Source organism: Lichenostomus cassidix, chromosome 7 (genome assembly GCF_008360975.1).
Source record: "Lichenostomus cassidix isolate B80296 chromosome 7, HeHo_3.0, whole genome shotgun sequence".
NCBI classification, from domain to species: domain Eukaryota; kingdom Metazoa; phylum Chordata; class Aves; order Passeriformes; family Meliphagidae; genus Lichenostomus; species Lichenostomus cassidix.
In genome coordinates this window covers 16882846-16905923 of record NC_139488.1, presented here as the reverse complement: position 1 = coordinate 16905923, position 23078 = coordinate 16882846, and the positions used below count along the sequence as shown (strand labels likewise).

Sequence of the window (23078 nt, the reverse complement as noted above, 5' to 3'; positions counted from 1 at the left end):
ACACAGAATGTCCAGAAAATTTCAAGCATCAACACAGCAAATAAAGTTTGGCCTTTCTAAATCCTATCTAAGCACAGAGCTGCCAATCAAAACCTCTCTTCCACATTCATGTGTTACCTATAGTGACACACAGATCTAAAACCATTTTGGCACCGACTAATTTTAGTAAGTTCTTGTTTACCTACCTGACTTGATGCTGTTTGCAACTGTTGTTCTAAAGGAGTGATTACATGGACAATTTCCACAGGTAAGGCTGACCTACAGCTGAATATGCTGGGGAGAACTGACAACCATATACAAACTTGCAATTTTATTTTGCTTTTATAGGGAAGCTGGTGAAGTACTAGAAAATTTTCTTTAAATAAAAGGATGGAAACTTGTAAGCAAATACAACATTTTTGTATGAAGCTGATGAAGCTGTGAGACACAAAGAAGTTCCCTGATGGACTATCTGGGCAGCAGTCACACCATGCAGAATGTAATGCAGAAACTTAAAAATGGGTCAGCTGAACTCAGATTCCCCTGCATGAATGGTGCTGTCCCATTTAAATGAGACTTAATACAATTCCTTAACAAGAAACTGTTAAACACCAAAGATAATATGAAGAAAGGCAGTATTTGTCCACATATTTGTTTTTAACTCAGCTGCCCCAATACTCACAAACGTTCAAATAGCACATTTTAAAGTTATTTCTCATGTAGCCAAATTTTTAATTATTTGCTTCTATTTAGGACTGAGGAAAGAGTATGAACCAACCTTTTTATCTTCTGTATCGCTGTAACAGTCATTTAAACACATTTAATCACTACCCAAGTTAACTCAGAGATGCTTAATAGCAGAAAACAGAGCAATGATCCACTCTGTTTCATTAGATCTGGCCTCCCCAGTTGCAGACTTTGAGGTCAATCTGTCACCAGCAGAATGATCCACATCACCTTCTTTGATGAGAGGGGGTACTCTTGTTTTTCAGCTAGCAACCCTATAACAAGAACCATTCAGAAAGCCACCAAAAATATCTCCAAATTCCAATTTGCTTACAGTTGTCAAGGCACGTGAAATACAGCAAACTTCATGAATATCAAATATCACTGTTTTAAAAATCAGTTAATTTCTGACTATATTCATGATAATATATTTAGAACATATGAATACTCAGCATATTTAGCCATATGAAATACAGTGATTTTAATTTAGGTCCTGCTCTCATTTTCCAAAGACCACAAGTAGTCAACTCACAAATGTTAAGCAGGACATTAAGTCCAGCAATATAAAATAATGAAATATGTGTAAAATAGCATATAGCAGATTTACTAAGACCTACTCATGAGACACTACTGTGTAGAAAAATGTGCATACATTAATAGACTTTCTGGATGAATGATAGTAATAATGTGTGCCAATGCCAAATTCTTCTTACAGCATGAGGGACTAAACTGAAGCTTGGAAAACTCACTTGCCTACTTGGCATCAGAGAATTGTGATTTTTTTGTTGTAAATTAGCAGGGCATGTAATTAACTTCCGCAAATTTAATAAAGAAATAAGCAGTTGTGAGGATTATCACTTCACACTTCAAAGTGCAAGCGAATTCCCTGTGATCTTGCAGGCAGTGCAAAAGTCTCCACTACTACAGAGTACCTGTGAGTACAGTCAGATTTTTTCCCCCACCAAGGGAAGTATGGAGTGTTCTTCAGCACCTTATTAATTCCCTTCAAAACTTCCAAGATATTAAAACTTACCATCTCCCTGTAAAAGCTTCAAAAGCAGTTAAATACTTTTTATTAAAATGTTTCAATTGCCTAAAATTCTATCCTTTACACTGCTCTGCTGCTTGGAAAAGCCTTAAGGGGTACCTAAAACATTATCTGTAGCTCTTAGTTAGCTCCTCTCATTTCACACTGAAGTCCAACACCATCACATATCAATAATGAAGGTGGTAGTATATAAATAACATATTCTGACTTCCCTAAGGAATCTGGTTCAGTGGCGTAAGGTATTTCTTTAATAAATCACTGCATGCACCACATTTAGTCAACACCACCTAACCAGCAGGTCTCAGAACACAACTGTAAATAAAAGTCCCAATGCATGTGCTTCTGGTAACACTCCAAACAAACTCTTTGCATTTCACTGGATACCATCTTTCAACAGCCAAAAAAGACCATGTTAATGACACACACATTCTGAGAGCAGTAACTCACTAACAGTGGGAACCTGTGTAGGGACCAGAACTGCCACACGACTTTAGAGAAAGCAAACGATGGTTTTCAGTACAAAACACCAAAGTTCATACACTGCTGGGCAGGAGACAAAGGGAGGATGGATACAGTATTTACCAGCAGAGGACTTCCCTCTTGAGAGGGTGACTGACAAGCCTAGATGGTCACAAGCAAATGAACTGTATTGTAACTAGAAGACTAATGTAATCTGTGAGTATATAAATAGCCTAATGTCCAACGGGAGTAATTACACACCTACCTCTGCTGAAATAATGAAAAACTGGTGAAAAACCAGAGGTTTTGAGAAAGTGCTTATGCATGATGTTCTTGGCGTTCTTAAATTCCGTATCTTCACTCTTATTGCATTTTATATATATATATATATAACAAAAACCTCACATGTACAGGGTCTTTCACACTAGTATAGAGAAATCAAATGACTGCTGAAGCTTGACAAATACAGACTAAAGCTGTGTCATACTTCTAAACAGTAAAGATAATTAACCACTGGCATAGCTGAGACAATTTTAAGTAATTTATCTCTAGCCAGAAAATATTTCAATAAAGGTTAATTCTTCCCATAAGAGATACATTCCATTTTAACCATGACTGTAAGAATTAAGTTGGGATATGCAAGAGATCAAACCAGATCATGATTATTATTCCATCTGGCCTTCAAAATTCCTGTGATGGTTTTTCAGATACAGGAAGATAACAACGTTATTTGAGGTACTCATAGCTAGTTTAACTGTGCTGCACCAAGACCAATTTATTGAGTACACACAATTTTCCTTGTTAACATGAGGTGTATGGAGTGCACCAAACCCACAGTCCTTCCATTCAGTCAGAGCTTTCCTTGGATATCTTTTCACTTCTATTGAGCATAGCCTCAGCTTTCTGCTTTTCCTGGAGCTTTTCTGGAGATTTAAAGGAGTGAAGCTGAAGTGACAAAGTAAGAATTTATTCTAAAAATGCTGTTTAAAAACAATGGCATTTTTAAAAGACAATTAAGACAAATTTTGCAGTTTAAAGAAAAGGCTAGATCATGTTTTTTTCATTGTGGTAAGTGCTTAAATAAGCTGTAGCAGCTGAGAACAAACCAGGTACTGCATCAAGTGGAGTGACAATGAGCTCCTCTGTGGTACAAAACAATGTCTAATCTCTTACAATTCCCTTGCTCACTGACTTTAATAAAAATACAATAGAAGAAGTAATGGATTTAGGACAAGTGTATTATCCTTTCTTCTATTTAATACCTTCTAACAGAGTCAGTACAAGTGGTACATGATATAAGATTTACTTAGAACTAGATGCCAATAATGTTTATGAACCACAACAAGCACTGTCACCCAAAACATCCTACAGGCATTCCAGGCAATGTAATTCATGTCAATAATCCCCAAATTCTCCTGTGTGGGTGATCCTTGTGGGCTCTACAGCATTATGCATAAAGAAACAGTCACTTGTTGCTTCTCAAAGAAAAAAGCAAGCAAGAAGACAGAAAGCAGTCTATCTACAAGTGATTATTTCCAGCAGTTCAGAAATTCAGAACAGGGAAATTGCACTGAAAAGTAAAATGAAACATCTTTGTAGAGTTTCCCTAAACTTTTCTTATTGCATTAGTCTATACACAATAATTTCCAAATACAGCCATGTGTGAATGCATTTGTTGCAGATGTGGAATTAAGCCAAATGAAAAAGGTGTTTTTTTCAGAATACAGCTACTGGTACACAGTGTTATTTTGGTGTATGCATGTACAACTTAAAATGGCTTGGATCTAGACATACCCAGAGAGACATTTACAAAATTAATTACTTTAAGCCACTTGTCAAATCTACAAAGGAAAGATCTGTCTTGACAGAAAGTATTTAAGCACTGACTTCTCTCTGTCTACTGATAATACCAAAATAATATAAATGTGTGTTTACACATTAGGTAATTTTAAGTCAGGCTTTACTACCAATCAATTCACAAACATCTGCCATGCTACATTCAAAATGTTCTCCAGAATGAACTTTAATTTTCTCTAAATACCACATTAAGCACAGTAAATGGTCCACTCAAGATTTTAGGCATAATTATATGCATTAAGAATATAAATATTTTCTCGATTCCCTATGATTTAAGTTAGCAATTGAAAAAGCCATCAGCAGAGAGTATGTCAACAGTGTACGTGTACACTGCTCCTTTCTTTCTATCTGCCGTGGAACAAACTGGTCTCTCAAACTCTCCTTGCTTAAGGAGACCAAAGAAACTGGCAAAAAAAAAAAAGAATTTATACAATTCATCACTGTATTTATCTTCAACTTGGAATGAAAGAAAGGTGAACATTCCCAACTGACATCATCAGTTAGAGGAAATAAGAGTTCATCCATCCGTGAGAACTCTATAGCAAGTGCTTGCAGCAAGAGGTCAGCGAATTCTGCTTGGCACCATCCCATTCATCAGAATATTGCAGGAAGGAAAGATTTTCATCTAGTATGTATCGGTAATGAGAAGAAACTGAATCTACCAGCTTCAGCATGGTAGACTGATGTATGCGAAGTGTCTCCCATACCATATCAGTGATTTTAACAACAAATGATGAACAAAAAAACACCTTTCAAACAGTTACTGTATTCTCAGGACAGGACCAAGACATGAAATGTAAGGGAGGAGAATGGAAGCAATTAAAGCTACTTAAACCATCATTAGGAAGACTCACTTTACTCTTCAAAGTACATATATGATGACAAATACGATGACCATAGGCAGAGTGTACATATTCATTATTAGTTCATTGCCCATTGCAGCAACAAAACAAAACTTGAAGTCTTTCTTTTAGGTTGAATATGCACTGGATGGTTCTGGTACCATTACCCAAAAAAGGAGTCTCTAACTGCTCCTTTCATAACTGCAATTGCTTTTCCTCTTACAAAACATGCTTGATTTGATAAACTAATCTTATTTTTAAACTGACAGACTTTACAGACTTGTGAAAACATCCCATTCAACCGAACACTGGAAGTTCAAATGCAGTGAACACTGATCCTGACCCACTGTAAAAGCCACCTTGCAACTGAAAACTGGAAGTTCAAACACTGTGCACATTGATTCTGACCTAAAGATTTTTTCTTCATATCACTAACTTCAATAATCTGTATCAACTCAACTACAAACAATACTCTTGTAGTCAGATACATAAATCTCAATACCATTACCATAAGAATCCTTGCATGCTGGAATTCAAGATTTTGTGCACCAGCCAACAGCTGAAGGAACAGCTGTCTTCAGAGAGTCTATTTCTAAGGTCTAGAACTGAATCAGGCTGGAAGGGTATTGAAAGAGAATCTTACAATAATGTTCACTTAACTGTATTAGACAGTATTAAATTGAACACTTTTCTCTCCAGGACTGAAAAATCCCATAAATTAAAAATATTTTAAATTAATTTTATCATTTGTACATTCTGATCTATAAAAATCACACATATTTGCATTTTACTTTGAAATCCCCTACTATCCAAAATGACAGATGAATAATAAGCTAATAATAAAGTTTAACTCAGTATCTATCTCATGTCTCTGCATATATGAGCACCAGACAGATTAAAAATATAAAATCAAAATGACTCCGATTGCTTTCTGTAATTATATTTGCACTGTTTTAATACATGCAAATAACAGGAGTATTTTTATTCTGCAATATTTCTCTAGAAGGCTATAGCCAAAATAATATTTAAAGGTATACCGAGTCTGAAAGACTAGTACCCTTAGTAATAGCAGACAGTCATTTCTGAGAAGGCAGTGGGAATACTTGCAAAACAGACAACACACGTGTAAAGGAAGCTATTCCAAGCCTATGTCAACATTTCATGTTGGTGATATTGGACCATATTGTGCCATTGATTTTTAAGTAGAACTTGAACATTATTTCATTGATAGCTCCTTAACAACAGTCAGCTTATTTCTGCTGACAGAGGATTGAGAAATCAATTCTCTGAGAAACAGGACAAACAGTTAACACTATTCAACTGCCAAGCCAGGTCACTGCACAAAGGTGAATTTACCACCTGTAGGCAATGTGGGCTTAGGCAGAGGAAAAACGATAATTAACAAGTTATAACACCATGCCGGAAGGCAGGCAATCAAATACAAATCTCAGATTTAAGCACTATCGAGTGATACACACTGTCAATTTTCTATTTTTCTCCTGCTAAACCTTTTGGAGACTTCAGACCATCAAGCTACAATTGTGGTGGCTTACTGATAAGGAGAATCCTCTAAAGCAGACAATTCATATTTATGAAACAAGACAAGGGACTTCTATAACTCTCAACCAGCTGAAACACTTAAGACATTCTCAAGTGTCTTCACATTGAATTGGTCCCAAAAGAATGGGGGAGAGAAAACAATAAAAAAAAAAAAAAGAGAGACACTAAAATGTTGAAATTGTGCTTAAAAACAAAACCAAAACAATCTACAAGTACCAAATTTTTTCCCTGGTAACCTCCTAGTTTTCCTGAAAGGAAAAATGACTGGGAACCACAGACGAGAGCTGTTTGTTCCACATGTCTGCTACAAAAGAAGAATATTGCTAAGAACAGAATATTAGCAATGGCTATGTATTATACTGGCAAATAATTTTAAAAAGCAAATCCTGAGAAGTTCTCTCACATCCCATCCTCCCTTTTTTTCTAAAGACAATCTGTTTGGAACAAAGTACTAACTTCAAGCTATACTGTCTCTTAATGATTTTTTTTTTTTTTTTTTTTCCCCTGGAAGGAGAAAGCATAGAACAGCAGCTGCAAGCTGCATGGAAACATTACAAATTGTGCTGGACAGGGAGCTCTCTCCGTGGCAGACAACCTAAATGCAGAATGCAATGGATTTAGAAAGCGCAGAATGATCAAACAGCCAAAATTTTAGCCTAAACACTCCTAACATTTGGCTACCGCTTTAGAAAGGAGGCACAATCTTTAACTGCTTTTTTCACCAATCCCATATGGTTTTCCACCTAGACCTGCAAGTCATTTACTGCATAGCCAATCCCACTGTACTATACTATAGTATATTATATAGAATGCAACCACAGGCCTTCTCTGCAACACAAAACATGAAAGGAAAACAGGTAAGGCCAACTGTACAGGGGTGCCTTATGACCCAGTGGATGAACATCTAAATAAGCCCAGTAGTGGCTGAAAATGCCCAAGAGCTGCTGTTTGAGTCTTAAAGCTACATAAACCTGTTTGTCGAAGCTGTGTAACTAGACCTAAGGATTGATTTACCAGGCAAAGAAAAGAGCTTTCACAGGCCTTCACCATTAAAAAAGTCCATTTTACAAAGTCTAGTGTATACCTTACAATTCAAGCATGTAAGTCACAAGGGAAGACAGGCAAGAAGGTCCAAGATCAGCAGGACTCAGGCATTATGCCCCACACTTCCCTGAAGAGATTCCCTAGTGATATAGTTCCTGTGTGCAGCCTTTGTCTCAAGGGAAGCATTAATTTGTGCCTTCCCACCCTGTTCAGCCACCCCTTCCCAAGAAACAAAGGAATTTCATGCCTTTGAAACCTCTATTGTTGTTGACAAACTCAGATGAGATTGGTCATGTGTAACAGCTATTCTTGAGAACAGAACTGGCAGAGCAACATGACTTCAAGAACCTGATGTTTTCTCTGTGTGTGTTCATAAAAACAGGATTACAAAAACCCAACAAGTGACAGGAAGTGTGAGTTACAAATACAAAATGACAAAGTCATTTTGACAAGTGAACTACAGATGAAGTAACAGTAAGGAGACTGAAGCAAGAGGCAAAGAAATGGGTAAGAAACTGAAACTGGGTAAAGACAGATTAATAATAAAGATTTGAAATTTAATTTATTTCAAGTGTGTTTCTAGATTTGAGGTTTTTATTTACAGTCTCCCTTATTGGAGAATAATCTGACATTTTCTGTTTTCAAACACATACCAACTTTCTGTAGTTAAAAAAAATGAGTAAGAGCAACTCTTGTCATACAATCAAAACAGTACCTACCACCCATTAAGTTACATGATCACTATTACAAATTCTGTTTAAAACACACTCCAGTTATGATTCTTTGTAATCAGAAAAGTGCCAATTTCTTCCTTAGCACAGGAAGAACATCGATTGTGATATAAAATCCTCAAAGCATCCAGAGAGGTACACTCAAAAACTAGACAGGAATGTTCCATCACGAGGAGCTGAGCAAAGCTGTTTCCAAAGACAGCCACACAACAAAGTAAGCGAGAAGAGCTCAAGGCTGGGGCAGAACAGCATCACAGCACTCCTCATTTTCATCATGTCATACCAATGTAAAATTTAGCCTCAGGCTGAACTTTGAATTCGCTATGGACAGGGTTTTTGCTTGCCCCTTTCTTTAAGATGAATTAAAAGGTGAAATACTGTGTGGATGCTATTTGAAACTGTAGGCATAAACTGCACTATTCCTCTAAGCATGTGAAACCTTTTGTAAAAGATAAAAATCACTGCCCACATGTACCCAGGGCTGGGTTCACACGACAGATAAGACCTTAAATGAAGCATTCCTGGTTCTCTCTCTGGACTTATATGAAAGCCTTTAAATCATCCAACAATAGCTATTTTTTCCGGCCTAGACCAATCATGGAATAAAATACTTTTCAAGCCAGATGAAGACCAGTTCTTCATGAACAGAAGCTACCAAAGAAGTGCTTTTTAACATACATCATGCAGTTGAACATTTTGTGGAGGGATGTTCACTTTCAGTTCCTATTCATTTCCAAACACTAGGTAGGGCAGACAGATTTCATTGCACTTCAATACTGATGAATTAACCTACCAGCACTAATAGAAAAATGTTTTTCTTAGTACCTGCTATTGAAAAATCCATCTGAGCAAACAGTATTTTTTGCTACTTACTTGCTAGACATAAGTAATCTATTTCCACACTGATAAACTGCTGTAATAATTAGTGAATGCATTTTATATACCACCGGAAATATTTACGACAAAGAAAAATTAATAACTAGACTACTGGCAAAGTGTAGGGGACTCAAAAGACAAGTGGCAGTAAAATTACAATTTCCAAAAAATACACTTTGAATTTGATAATTATTATACATTACTAATTTACAAAGAAATACCACTACTACCCTGTGATAATTGAGCTCACTTAAGCAGCTTTCCACAACAAGATTCTAAAATTACTTTTAACCAGCAGTCTTTATTTGACACGCACTAAAAGACAAGTGCAATCACACCGAAAAACACATTCACTTGCTGGCTACAGGACTACTAGTATCAACATCACAGTAGAACTTAACAGCAGGAATAAGTCAGAAGTGACTGCTGACCTTTGAATTACAACTACACACTGATTTAAGTTTGACAAAGGATTGGCAATTCTCATACAAAGCTGTGTCAGCAAGAAAACAACAGTTAAATTTCAAAAGTTGCAATTAACTACATCTATGAAATCTTACACTGAAAACACAGCAAGTCATTCTAGTATTTTTTCAACTCATAATAATAATTACTTTAAAATATAAATAAAAATAGTAGTAGTGTTTTGTATTACACATATGGGATCAATACAAAAACCCCATAATATAAGTATTTCAATTCAATGCCAAGAGTACTTAACGATTTACTTCTCTAAGTAATATACTTACATATTCAGGTTTTAATTTCTTGTCTCCTCCTCTTACAGCTACTTTTTCAAGCTTATCTATGCTCTGCATGATCAGCTCCTCATCTTTAAGTCTAAGTTCTTCATGTATTATTTCAATGTCACGAACAGGATCTACACTTCCTTCAACATGAGTGATATCATCATCTTCAAATGCTCCTAAAACAAAAGAACACTTGTATTACCTATTAAGCTAAAAAGACAAGAAACACATATTTAAAACATACTATAATGAGTCAAAAAGTTTGAAAGTGAAAAGTCATGTGGTTGTACCGCCCATGTACAAGTATCATGTGCAACATTTTAAACCAGTTCAGTATGTTAATTTACATATCAACTCCAGAATCCAAAGCTTGCTCTCTGTGTATACAAAGCATAGCACTGTGCCATTTCAGGAGAGGACTCAAAGCATTTAAGAGTTTCTCCTACAAACGAATAGGCTAGAGCAGTTTCCTGAAAGTAGTTAGTGTGTTTAACAATATCTAACCTAGAAGTAGCAAACATAGTAGCTAAATTGACCATCGCAGAACATTTTAATACACACAGTAATGGTTACAAGAATCATGGAAAGAAAACCTTACAAATCACCTTGGCAGACCTCATTGGCTGACCAATTTTACGCATTAAGGAAAGAAGTTGTTCTAGACAAAGAATTCCGAAGTTCTGAACGACTCTTAGTGTTTCCAAGGGAAACAGAGCTTAGAAAAAAAGGCCTGAAATCATCTGGCAGACCTCGTCCCTGTTTCAATCTACTTTATCACTGTGGTTCTGACGGTGATTAGATAATGAACCACTCAGACACACAATTTACACAGCAGCTAATTTCATCGGCCTGATTTGAGGGTATGGTTTTTAGGGGGCCATCAAAGAAGCAGATGAAGGTGCATTTGTCATATATGAGTGACAACCATTCACAGTATCTGAACAAAATGGTGCTGGCCCTTATTAGAAACACATGCTATTATCACATATTTAAAGTGCAGTTGAAGCCATAATTTCAAATTGCCAACTGGAAACATAAGGTTAAAACAACCAGATATTACTGACGCATGTGTGCTGACTTCATGCCCTTCTGATGACAATCTGGCAACATAATTCAACTAGGACTGAAATTATCAGATAAGCAGCATAACCTAAAAAAAAAAAAAATCCTGCTCCCCCAAAAATCAGTAAGTGTTCCAAAAATAAAATATTAACAGTTATAAATAGTTTATTACATCTTCCTGGATCAATTTTCAGAGTATTTGCATGCCTAGCCTGTAAAATTAACGATATGTATGAGAAATCAAACATGAAAATAATGTTATTTTAACATTACCAGAATTAAAATCAACTGGTTTTTTTACACAGGAAAAAAATAAAATACATTTCTTATACTGAAAAAGTTGGGAAACAGGGTAAACAACAAACAATTCCTCAACTGGTATACAGAAAGTTGTGGGTGTTCTTTGTCATGCACATCTTAAACTTCATCTTTTCTTTTAACTTGCTGAAAACAATGGTTTCAGCAACAAAGCTCTTACATCAGTGCCAACGGAACATAGGTTTAAAACGTTGTTCATCGCCAAATATCAAAACCATTTTTACACAAATTTATGAGAAGTCTTTCAAATAATGGTTACCAGAAGTTCCCTCCTCTCATTAACTGTTTCTCTCCAAAGATCATCAGTGAGCTCCCATGGTACAAGCAAAATCACCTCAGCAATAGATCCAATCCAACTCTGATGCTGGCTGTGATGAGAGAACAGGCTGCTCTGTCAAATGGAAACACTCCACACTAATCTATACCAATGCCAGGCAATCAAGGAAGAGATACCATAGCCCTTGTCTTCTATACATCCTTACTTGCACGCCTGACTGAATGAGATACAGGCTGTTCCAATGAACAAATACTAGAAAACAGTTTAACAGCTCTGTTCTATTTCCAAGGAAAATATTGAATAAAAAGGGTGGAAGTAGGAAGATGTCACCACACAGATCAACAAAAAGTCTACTTGTCAGCCTTCTAAACAGGTATGTAGTATTTATGCAGCTAAAAGTTTATCTTTTGTCCTCTTATTAAGAGGAAAAGCCTCCATTACCATGTAAATAATATATTCTCAAGTTGTTCACATCTTCCTTCTGCATTTGGTGTCCATGGATTTAAAAAACAACAGAAATTCCCACACTCTGAAGTCAGGAGAAAAGCTGCATCACTTTGAAGATCTTGCATTTAGAACATAAAAGTACAAAGTAAGCAGCTTGTTTTGGTCTTAAGAAGAATGAAGCTTTTCTGAAAAAGCAAGTGTAAGGTGAATTAGTAACAACAAAAACCAGCTTATATATTAGTCACACTTTTCTATTTTCTTCAACAACAGCAAAATACTTCTCCAGCAAATCACCTTCATTTCCTCAAATCTTCCCATTCCTTTCCACAAAAACATCCATAAAGTTCTTTATTCATCCAAACCCAATTAATGTACTGTATTTCCACCCCTATAAAACTGACTCTATACACTTCACCTTCGCTTTTTTCTCAGTTCATTAAAGGCTTTAACCCGTGGACTCTTCAGTGCTCTGCCAGAGTTTTCTTCAAGTCTCCTCTTTCTATCATGCCTGTGTCAGCAGCCATCCTGCAGTTCATCCAGGCAATATGATGACAAGAGACCTGCGTCTGGCAGCAGGTAGTTGCTTGCTTGGGTAAAAATCCCTGAGGTGATGATTTCCCACTCGAGGCAACAATTGAGCCTTTCCTCCTCCTCACAGGGTTGGCTTGACTATTCTCATGGAATAAATTAACATTATATTGTATATTCCATTAAACCCATGTATTTTGAGTTTAAATTTTCAATTCTACATTTAGAGGAATTCCCATTTTAGATAGACACAGTCCATAAAAAAGTGGTAGCTTTAAGATTTTCTATATACAAAATACCAAACTGGCAGTAATGCCCACACCATGGTACAAACGAGAGATTCCTCAAGGCAACAGGCACTGAGTTTTATTTATGAACTCTTGTTCAGTTTGTCCAAGTCGACTTCAGTCATCAACCTAAACCAGACCATCCTCCGACCAACAGTCTAGCTAGAGACACGACAGGGGGATACTCAAGAAGAGAAGGAATAGGTAGAGTGACACAACTATGATGAAAGAGTCTTAGTTATAACTTTGTCTTAATATCCATGTGGGAGGTGCCTGAACAATCTATTATGTCAGCCTCCAGCCTGCTTTGTAGTGATGGTCTGGTTCAAATCACACTGAGCACTGTAGGGAATTCAGTTCTGATCTGCAGAGCTGCATGCAGACATAGCAAGACAGAGCTGGTAGTAACCTTAGGAATTAGGCTCGGGGCAAGAGATGAGATCTCTTGGGAAAAGTACAGCTGTGAAAAAGTAGCAGTTAAACTACTAGAAAAATGTTGTACCCAGCACCTCATTTTAAAAACTGCCTATATAAAAATGCAAAGTAGTAGGGGAAAAATGGAGTTGCAAAACTGAGTTGATAAATAGCACATACAAGAAAATGCACACATTGTTTGCAACTTTCAATGATGAAAATAAGAACTATAATCTTAATCTAAAAATCTTACCTGAAGTAGATTGTTAACAGCATATTGCTATTTATTACTTTGTCTTTCTGCCTCTGTGTGAAATTTCTCTATCAAGGAAGGCCTTTATCTCTCTTTTGTTAGGGAAGATGATACAATAGCCCTACCTTCCCTGCAGCATACACAGCAGCAAAGCAGAAAAACTAAAAGCTCTGTATGTAAGTACAACAAATGGGGTACTAAGAATCCCATCACTGTCCAATTAAAGCCAGTGCAATAGCTGTACAATGAACAAGATGCACAGGGTGGACACACACCATGAACACTAAGTAGCACTAGCCTAAGGAGTTGGTATCAAGCACCACATAGAAAAGCAGCCTGTTGAAATGAAAAACTGCAGAATTGGAAGTGGGGAAAATGGGAGGTGGGTCTTGATATACAAGATGATGGCAAACAAATAAGAATTTCATTTTTCTGAAAGAACAGATAAGAGTGTCTTGGGTATCAGGCAAAAAAACTCAATACCAATTAGTTTAAGGACATTGAAAAAGAAAAATGAAAACCAAACATTGACAAATAAATCCTCAGACTGGCTCATCTGATAGTGATCTCTCATTACAACAGAATCCATGAGAAAAATAAAGGGGAGAAGGAGAAACAGACATCTGGTAGTCCTGTTTTGATCTCAAGCTGCTTATAGCTTGAGTGAAGGTTTGGTAGAAAAATGAGGGAGCAAAGTTCCCCAAAATTATACTAATAGGGGATCCAGGTGAGGAAACAAAGGACTAGAATGGAATAGTTATAAAATAACTAAGATGGCAAACATGGTCACCTGTCAGAGGTAACGCCCATTCTGACGATGAGGTGTGTTTAAATTTGGTGAACCTCAAAACCACCATGTCTCTCTTCTTATTGACATAATGAGGCCTCAACTTCTGTAAATAGGAGGGATGTTTACAAAGTCAGAAACTTGTTTGCACAATACCCTCTGTAGCACATTCACACCCGCCAGGCTACTGGCAGCTGGGCTCTGTGGTCTAGCATCCAAAATTATCATTAAGAAATCAATTTTTTCAAAGTTGTGCTAAAAAAATTGTCTTTTAAAAAAACCTGTTGTGATATTTTGGGATTTCAACAACCTGATCTAACTAACCACTTTTTTATTTTAAAATAATACTAATTTAAAAGCATATTTACAATACACATCTCCAAAGCTAGCCACACCACTGTGTTCTCAAGACAGTTTTACCTGTGGACAATGACCTTCCCCAATGAATATAATGAAAATCTATTGTACTTCCCCTGTCTTCATCAAACGGATTTACTTTTAAAATATAAGGACTCGGCATTTCTCAAACATTTCCCCAAGCCACACCACCTTCCTTTTGACTGCTTCCTTGACTTATATTGCCTGAGCTCCAAAACTGCCCTCTTTCTACTACAGGAAACTATGGCGTACTACTGTAAGAGGAAAAAGGAATCCATCTGCCACATGGGCAAAAAAATACAGAAATAGAACAGACTTACTCAACAATCTCCCCAAGGAAGCATCTGTTTGTCAACAACTAAGCTAATCATATAGCAGTACAGGAAGGTCAACTGGGAAACCCTTATCAGTAATTTCATCATTTAAAAAAATTACTACCACTTCTCTGTTGTCTCTCTCGTGTACCCCACTAGAAGTAAACTATAATTTTATCAGAAGTTTGTCAAAAGGAAGTTGAATGGAAACCACGATTTTGAGTTTCTTATATATATATGTCTATTTTCAAATAATCTCCTGTAACATGCTAATGGATTTGCATTCTAGCTTTAAAAAAGCATGTCACTTTCTTCAGTGTAAAAGAACAAAGACTACAGAGTTACAAACATTAGACTCACTGCAAGTAAATATCTGCTGTGGAAAATTCCCATAGTGTTTCAGTGGTATCCAGATACTGCTATTAAAACAAGACAAGTATTTAGACAGGAAAATGGTATGGCATAATACAGGAGCAGAATTCATTTTTGCCATCTAACGGCCCCAAAATAATGACTTAAGCTGAAATTACTGTAAGTGAGGAGCTTGGAAATTATCACTGCCACACCCAGCTCCTTCTTCTGTTCCCAGTAGGCTCGAACTTGAAGTATTTTTCAGTTTTGGGGAAGGGTTTCTCTTCAGCTAAACACTTTATCTGAGCTATTTGGGTCCAAGTGCGGTGGGCCCAAAAATAATTTTTTAAGTGGCATTAAAGATATAATGCAGCAATAGCTGGGTCTGCACGTTTATTTCAAGTGATACTGGATTTAAAAAAAATGCAGGAAACAGAACAAATGGATGTAGAAGATGTGCAACCTGACTCTGGCTTTTCCCTGTGGAAGTGCAGGAGCTGTCAATTTTTAAGGTCTTGATGGCAGCCAGGACACATAGTCTAGATCTGTTCTTGACAAGCAAAAATAAGAGCACATAAATATGTATACAGGACAGCCGTAACAAATGTCACTTTTAAACGGTATCATCTAATGGCATGCACATTTCTTTCCATTTCTTTTAAAAATCAGCTTCAGAATTCCTTTGACAAAATTTACCTCTCAGCCTCCAGAAATTTTTGCATTGCTTATGTTATACCTGTCAAGATCTGATGACTGTATGTTATGTATTCATCTGAACAGAACCACTACACTTAGTTACAGGCTATCATCAACCAATTCATTCTCTTGCTAAAATCAAGTCATCCAATTACTCCTTGACTAATCAAGGCTGTTTTGGCTTTTTCTTTTTTCAAAAGGTACTCAACAGCATAAACAGTTCACTTACAAGAAATGGAAAGGGGCTAATCAGCAGAATTATTGTTTTGCTGCCACAATTTGCAGTATTTAAATGTAGTTGCTGATTGGACTGAAAGTTTTATGATATAGCATATAAAACTAGTTCGACACAAAAACGAAGAAGCAGCCTATTGCCTAAACCTTATTGTTTCTAGCTGCTCCAAGCTGCCACTGAGATGCTAAAATCCAAATCAAAATACTACTTCCAAACTTATCTTATTCTGCTCCTAATTGCAATTATGGAAATTAATTAACATTTTCAAGATTAATTTATATTTGATATACCAGTCACTTCATTTCTCTAATTATCCTTACCCTTACAGTAAAACGTAACCAAATATTTGGCTAATACAAAGCTTCACATAATAGCATTCTGGCATCTTGCATTCATTTACAAAAGGTAAGCAATGTACTGGTATATGTTATGCCGTAATTAAGAGGGATATTTACAATTTGCTCAGAATCTGAACTGCATCACAAGCTGAAACTCCCATTTATTAGGGTATTTAGGGTAATAACCAGCATTTTTTGTCAATAAACTATAAGGGAATTTCTAATAACACCACCACAAATCAGACCTAGAAAATAATTGGTACTTGCACTTCCTCTCCCACACACATTCAATGACTGTTATCAGAAAGAGCTGCTCGGCAAAGGCTGATATGGCATGTCATGATACACATACACATCCTGTCATAAGCCCTGAAATAAATGAGCAATATTTATCTGGCCACTAACTGGTGGGAATAGGGGAGAGAACAAAATGAACTAAAATACAATAACCTGGGTGGAGAGACAGAAGAAGGGTATTTTTTTGAGCTATGAAAAAACAAGACTAGAAGTGTCAAAAAACCACCATTAAATTATAAATAATATCTATATTTAGACTAGCTTGACATGCTATCATCAGTACTCTGAAGATTTAAACAGTAAAAGATACTGCTATTTTGGAATGAGGTACAGATATATTTAACATTACAGAATGCACTAAACTTTGATGATAGTACATTTTACTATGCATATTTATGATTAGAAGGACCAAATAATACCGTCAGAGTCAACATTTTATAGCGTCTTAAACGAAGCACATGTTAACAAAGAACCAACAAATAAAGTAGGTTTAGCATGTTTTCCTTTGCAAGCTAATTTCAAGTGAAATTAATCACCTGTAAAACAAACCTAATATTCTTTAAGCAGAGTAATTTTCAGTTGAAGAAGGTGCACCTGCCTACATCTTCAACATAAGCAAAATCAAGTACAAAAAACATTAAATAAAATGCTGTAGTAAACCTTGACTTCTGAAGAAAGAATTTTTTCAGACATCTTTTGTGGCTTTGTTTTGTGCTACAGCCCCTTAAGTTTTGTCTTCATAAAGCCCTAACTAGTTGTAATCACTCGCAGCCTAATTGTGGACATTTATCTGCTTTTCTTATGCATAGAACATAGCTATTAAAGCTGAATGGTGATGGTGTGAAGTATAGGTTAAATTGGGTGAAATTAAAGCAAATTACTCTGGGATGTGGAACTCTGAAAATAGAAACCGCCAATGATTTGCAACCCTCTTGATGATCAGCTTCACAGAACCCTAAATGACAAGAAAACTTACATATTTTAAAGTTAACTAGATTTTTTAAAAATAATATGTATAAATTTATTTATTTTAAATGCAAGCAGTCACCGGGGCAATAATTATTTTGTTTTACCTGCAACGTGAAAGTATAAGAAAAGGCTTTAATTTCCATTTAAAACACTTGTTTTTATCCTCAAATTTAGCTGATTTTTAGCAACAAAATCCGGTTCGGAATATTAGGTGCAGCATTAATGACTTTGAACACAACATTATGGTTTATGTGTACCATATGGCTATACAGACTCAGGATGGCAAAAGCAGCTGCTTTGGGCTTTCTTGACTGGCGCAGTATTAGGACTTAATTCATTACTTACCTATATAAAAGATAAGCAGCTACATTTACCCTGCTGAGCCCTAATACCACACCAGTCAGGAGAGAGCAAATCAAGCACCGCTCCCCAAAAGTCTGAAACAGCAGCTGAATGGCAGCCCTTTCAATATCAAATCTATTGGGAGTATTTGACAAAAAAGGGCACATCTATTTCTGCACCGGCAGACACACAATGAGAGCATGGAGCAGCAATACAGGATTCTAAATGACTGTAGTATCAACTTCTTAAGCATACAAAGAATTTACATTTGCATAAAAGTACTTGTCAAGCGAGTACTGCACAAGGTCAGAGATGAGAATTATAATCTCCCCGGGAAACACTGAGGCAAAGCAATTCACTTCAGGACATGAGAGCTGTCAAAGAAACCACAACCCAGTTCCTGATGGAAGCAGTTTTATCAGAGAAAAGTTGTTACCAAGACAGTCACTCCAATGATCTTATCTGTAAAATTCTGCTCCAGAGCTCTTACTCTTGAGTTTACTTGCCACTGCACTTTCATCCTGGTGTCATTGGGCTGTAGACAACACTCCATGGGCAAAACCTTCTACTTGCTGAGATTTGCTATCAAGTTGGTTGTACTGGGTAAAGGACATTTGGGTAAAGAATATTTGACAGCTGAAGTAATCAACCTTAGAGCCCTCTGTCCCCCCATTTGCCAAGGACTTGCTCTTGCTGCCCCTGATCATATATTTTAAATACTATCACTGCACTGCCCACCAAATAACTGGGACACAATTGGGACATACTCATTCATTTCCTTTCTTGCAGCACATGTTACCCAGGAAATTCATTCAGATTCACTGTCAGAAGACACCTTAGGAAGGGCAGGCAGCACTTGATGTAAAACTTTTTGAGATGGCTGGCATACCACATAAATTGTTTAGAATTCCCTAGAGAAAAACTAGTCTCTCTGTTCAGATTTTTACAAACTACAACTGTATTAATTGAAAGAAGGGGCAAATTAGGAACTTAGCATGGTCAAAAGCCAAAAAGGCTGAAAAATGTTTGCTTCAGAGACAAGTGCTCTTGCCACCCTGAGCTCAGTCATGTTCTACTTTATGTAACTTTCTGTTCTAATGACTGAAAACTTTCCTGGTGAGTGCTCTGCAGCAGCACTGCCTGCATAAAGGATATGGCACACGGAAGGTCTGGCCACAAACATCAGTGGACAGCTTTTAACATGTCTCTGTGTACCATGTATCCAGATAATTTTCCTACTCAAAAGTAGACTGAAACTCATGTATTTGCAATCTGACAGCATCTACACAGTACTAAAACATGGTTCCTAAGCAGAAACCATTTGGAAAGTAGAAACATGCCTATATGCATAACTGTGTATTCATACTACTTTCAGAAACACCCAACCTCTGTGCTGTGTTCTATCCCTTTTTTCTGAAGGTCAGTCACTCTGGTCTTCTCTTTAGGAATACTCAGTGCCAAGCACTTGACTGGTGTCAGTCTTAGCTATAATCTCTGAGGGTCTGCATAACAAAATACAATTGCTAGCAATAACTATGTTTTTAAGACAATATGTCTACAAAGATCATGAATAACAACTAGCAGCCATTAGCAGAAACTCACAGGGCAGTTCTACCTGGCCATGATGAATGACCAGATATATAGGAAACATTTAAATTATTCATGGACTATTTATCTGGGTCACAGATTAATTATGTTAAAGATGCAGAAATAAAAAAAAACCACTTGAACTCTTAAGTTTTTACTGGGTCTGGAATAGCACTACTTAGTGGTTACCATGACTGTTCTCCTACTGAAACACTGAATTCCTAGTGCTGCAATGAAGTCCGAACCACTAGACTCTGCAGAGCCACTCTGACTCCTGTGCAGAGAGAGCTCAGCTGCCTCTAACACATTCTTCAACAACCTGGAAGGTTATTAGTCTTTGCAAAATAATGAACAGAGAATGAGCTGCTCAGTTCAGCACAGAATGCAAACCCTCCTGAAACCCGCAACAAAGAGCACAAAATTGTTTCAATACAGCAACTTCTCTTCAAAAGCATTCAAAGCAAAAACTTAAGCTATATAAATACCAAGAAAAAAACTCAGTAAGAAGTTTTCAGCTACAAGAAGTTAGTTATCCAAGTAGATTCCAAATATTCCAAGAGTTAAAATGACTTTTTTGTTAAGATAAAAACATCAGCCCTACAAAATTGTCAAAACTCCTTGCCGTGCCTTACAAAAATGCTATAAAAATGAATTCTAGAATTTGACAGAGTAGGGAAAAGAAAGCTATGTTTACAGAGCAGTCATTGTTTACCACACAACTAAGAGAGTATTTAGAAGAAGGGTATTTATAAGGAGCTGTAAACTCAGTCCATCACATGTTAACAAAGAACCTTATTCTCCATTATCTCAATGTTTCTCCCTTGAGGATCTATTTCATTGCACAGTGGAGGTGTGGAGGAGTAAACATACTTAAGAGAAGATCAACCAATGTCTAATAAAAATGACAGTTGATAAAGATTTAAAATCAGAAAATACTGTTTTATCAGTGCCGTTAGGTATGCATATACCCTATATAAGTATGTAATGAAGTGCAGTGTTGCCAAGTGAATAGCTTTAAAAACAAAAGCAAAATGCCTCTTCTCAGTAAGTTTACCTTATAAAAATGTGACCTGTCATAAAGCCTTCCCTCTGGACATTCTGACCCATATTTGTAATGTAAAACAAACTTAATGCAAAAGAAGCAGTAAAATTAATGCAGATTTATCCCTTGCAAAGCAATTCCAAATTTTTCACAAGTGCTGTCTATAGGTTTCTAGAAATCAAAATTAATAATAATGATTTTTAAAATACATCACTAACTTTAGCTATATCATTAGGTAAAGAGCTTATTTTTCACATGCTTACTTTTCAACAAATTAAGAGATGTCACAGTTCTTAGGACCTCACATAACAGTGCAGGCTTGGAATTACAAGAAATAACAAATTCTCTTTTTAGACCAGAATGTGAAATACTGAAAACACAAGGTAATATATAATTTGCATCTCATCGAAGATGCTAAACTTGATAAAGAGGGTTTGCAACATTTCCTGTTCAGTGCTCAAATCTTAATGTAACATTTGACCTCATAAAACTCAACACTAGTATTTTATTTTGGATGTTAAATCTCTTCCTCTTCCTTTATAATGATTAAAAAAATCCCAACAAAAAAATAATAAATTGCTTGCTACAGAGTGGGTGGCCCATTACATGGGAAGTAAAGAACTTGTACGGTACGTTATTTCAGTAAAGTAATCCCTAGCCCTCAGACATTCACCTTTCTTTCTAGTAACATTTTACATAAATGGCAACTACATTGTGGAACGTATCAATTGTGTTCTGTAACTATCTGGCACCATCTAGTAGCCACTGTCATCTTTACTAAAACCATTAAAAGATTGTGAAAAGGTGATATTTAACAGGTATGCAAGGAATAGTAACACAAACTTCTTTACTTGAACATCATATAGTCAAGAAAATGTTTGATGTTGAATTAGGTAGATAACTATAGTCACTAACTACTTGTGCACTGTGCAAATGACTTCTGCCTTCCTTGAAAAAATACATTAAGTACTTCTACGTTGGAGTTTCCAAGTAATCAAAGAATCTGCTGGCAAATTTTAGCAAGTTGACAAAATGCATTGTTTTATGTGTGTATGCAAACACTGGCTAGTTATTCCCTTTTTCTATTCTCAAAACACACAAATAAATTGGAAACTAAGAAGGAAAACATATGCTTTGAATATCTTGAATCCTGGATATACAGGGTGTTTTTTCCACGACTGCCAGAGCAGAGTGCCTTGCAGGCCGTAATATTAGGGAGGGGGGATGGAAGGGGAGTAATTTGAACACATCAAGGCTACTTCATTATGTTCCTGAGGTGTGACTGGGTAGAAATCTTTATTGCCAACTGTATTATTCCTTTAGCCTGCGAGCAAATACAAATATGCAGCCCCGCCGTTCTGCTCCCTGCAAAATAAATATATAAATATGATACTTTTGCAACATCTAACCACAGCTTTTTAAGCTGAAACAGTTGTTCTTCTTTTACTTTAGATGTCAAATCCATCACAGAAAAGAATTTTGTTTTTGAAAGACCTCCTCAATGAAGCAGTTAGTCTCTCTGCCATTTAGCTCACTATATTTTTACAAGCACCAGGCTGAGCAAACTATGATTGAGAGAAGCCATCTTATGCACATTGCTGTTGTCCCACATCATTCAGAACAAACCTTTTTAGATCGTTAACTACCACAGGAGTGCTGATTACACAGGCACCAGCAATTTCCTAACCAATGACCACCTGAACAATGATGTGTTCAGCTTCTCAGACCCTGAAGCCTTTCAGAGGTGAATCATTTCACAGTTTGGAACTAGATCTCCATAGCAACTTCCCTTTGAGGGTTTTAGAATCACCATCCCGTAATTCTATGATCATCAAGCTCAACCATTCCCAATGGTTCTTTTCACAGCAGATGGAAAAGGAAGCCTTGAAATTTTACAGTCTATTTCAAGCAATTCATCTGGCAGCCTATTAGAATTCAAAATATTTCGACCTTCAATCACAAAGCATGTTATCTGAAGCTGTGGTGATCTCAAGTCAAGACAAGCAGACGTTTTAGTCTAATCATCCATGATGAGAAGAGACTGACAAAAACTCTTAATTCAACCACCATCAAAATGCTTATTTTAACTGCATGAAAGTCTTTCAACAGGCAATGAAAACACACCATGTACCATTTTATCACAACCTTCCATTCAAAGGAAATACGAATTCTGAATATTGGCATGGATCTTTGCACTCTCTGACTGCTTTTGAACAAATATCTCCTCCTTGAAAGTCAGTATAAATCCAAATCTACCACATTATTTTTTTTCAACAGCTGTCAAG

The 23078-nt window shown here is 36.5% G+C and overlaps 1 protein-coding gene across 2 annotated transcripts in view; it reads right to left on the bottom strand.

Moving 5' to 3' along the window:
* Window positions 1-23078, bottom strand: part of OLA1 (Obg like ATPase 1) — a 130969-nt gene that overhangs the window by 41357 nt on the left and 66534 nt on the right. For both annotated transcript variants that reach the window (XM_085066427.1, XM_085066428.1), the window contains one exon: window positions 9872-10047. In XM_085066427.1, coding sequence (XP_084922553.1) covers window positions 9872-10047 — 176 coding nt within the window. The remainder of the gene's footprint in view (window positions 1-9871; window positions 10048-23078) is intronic.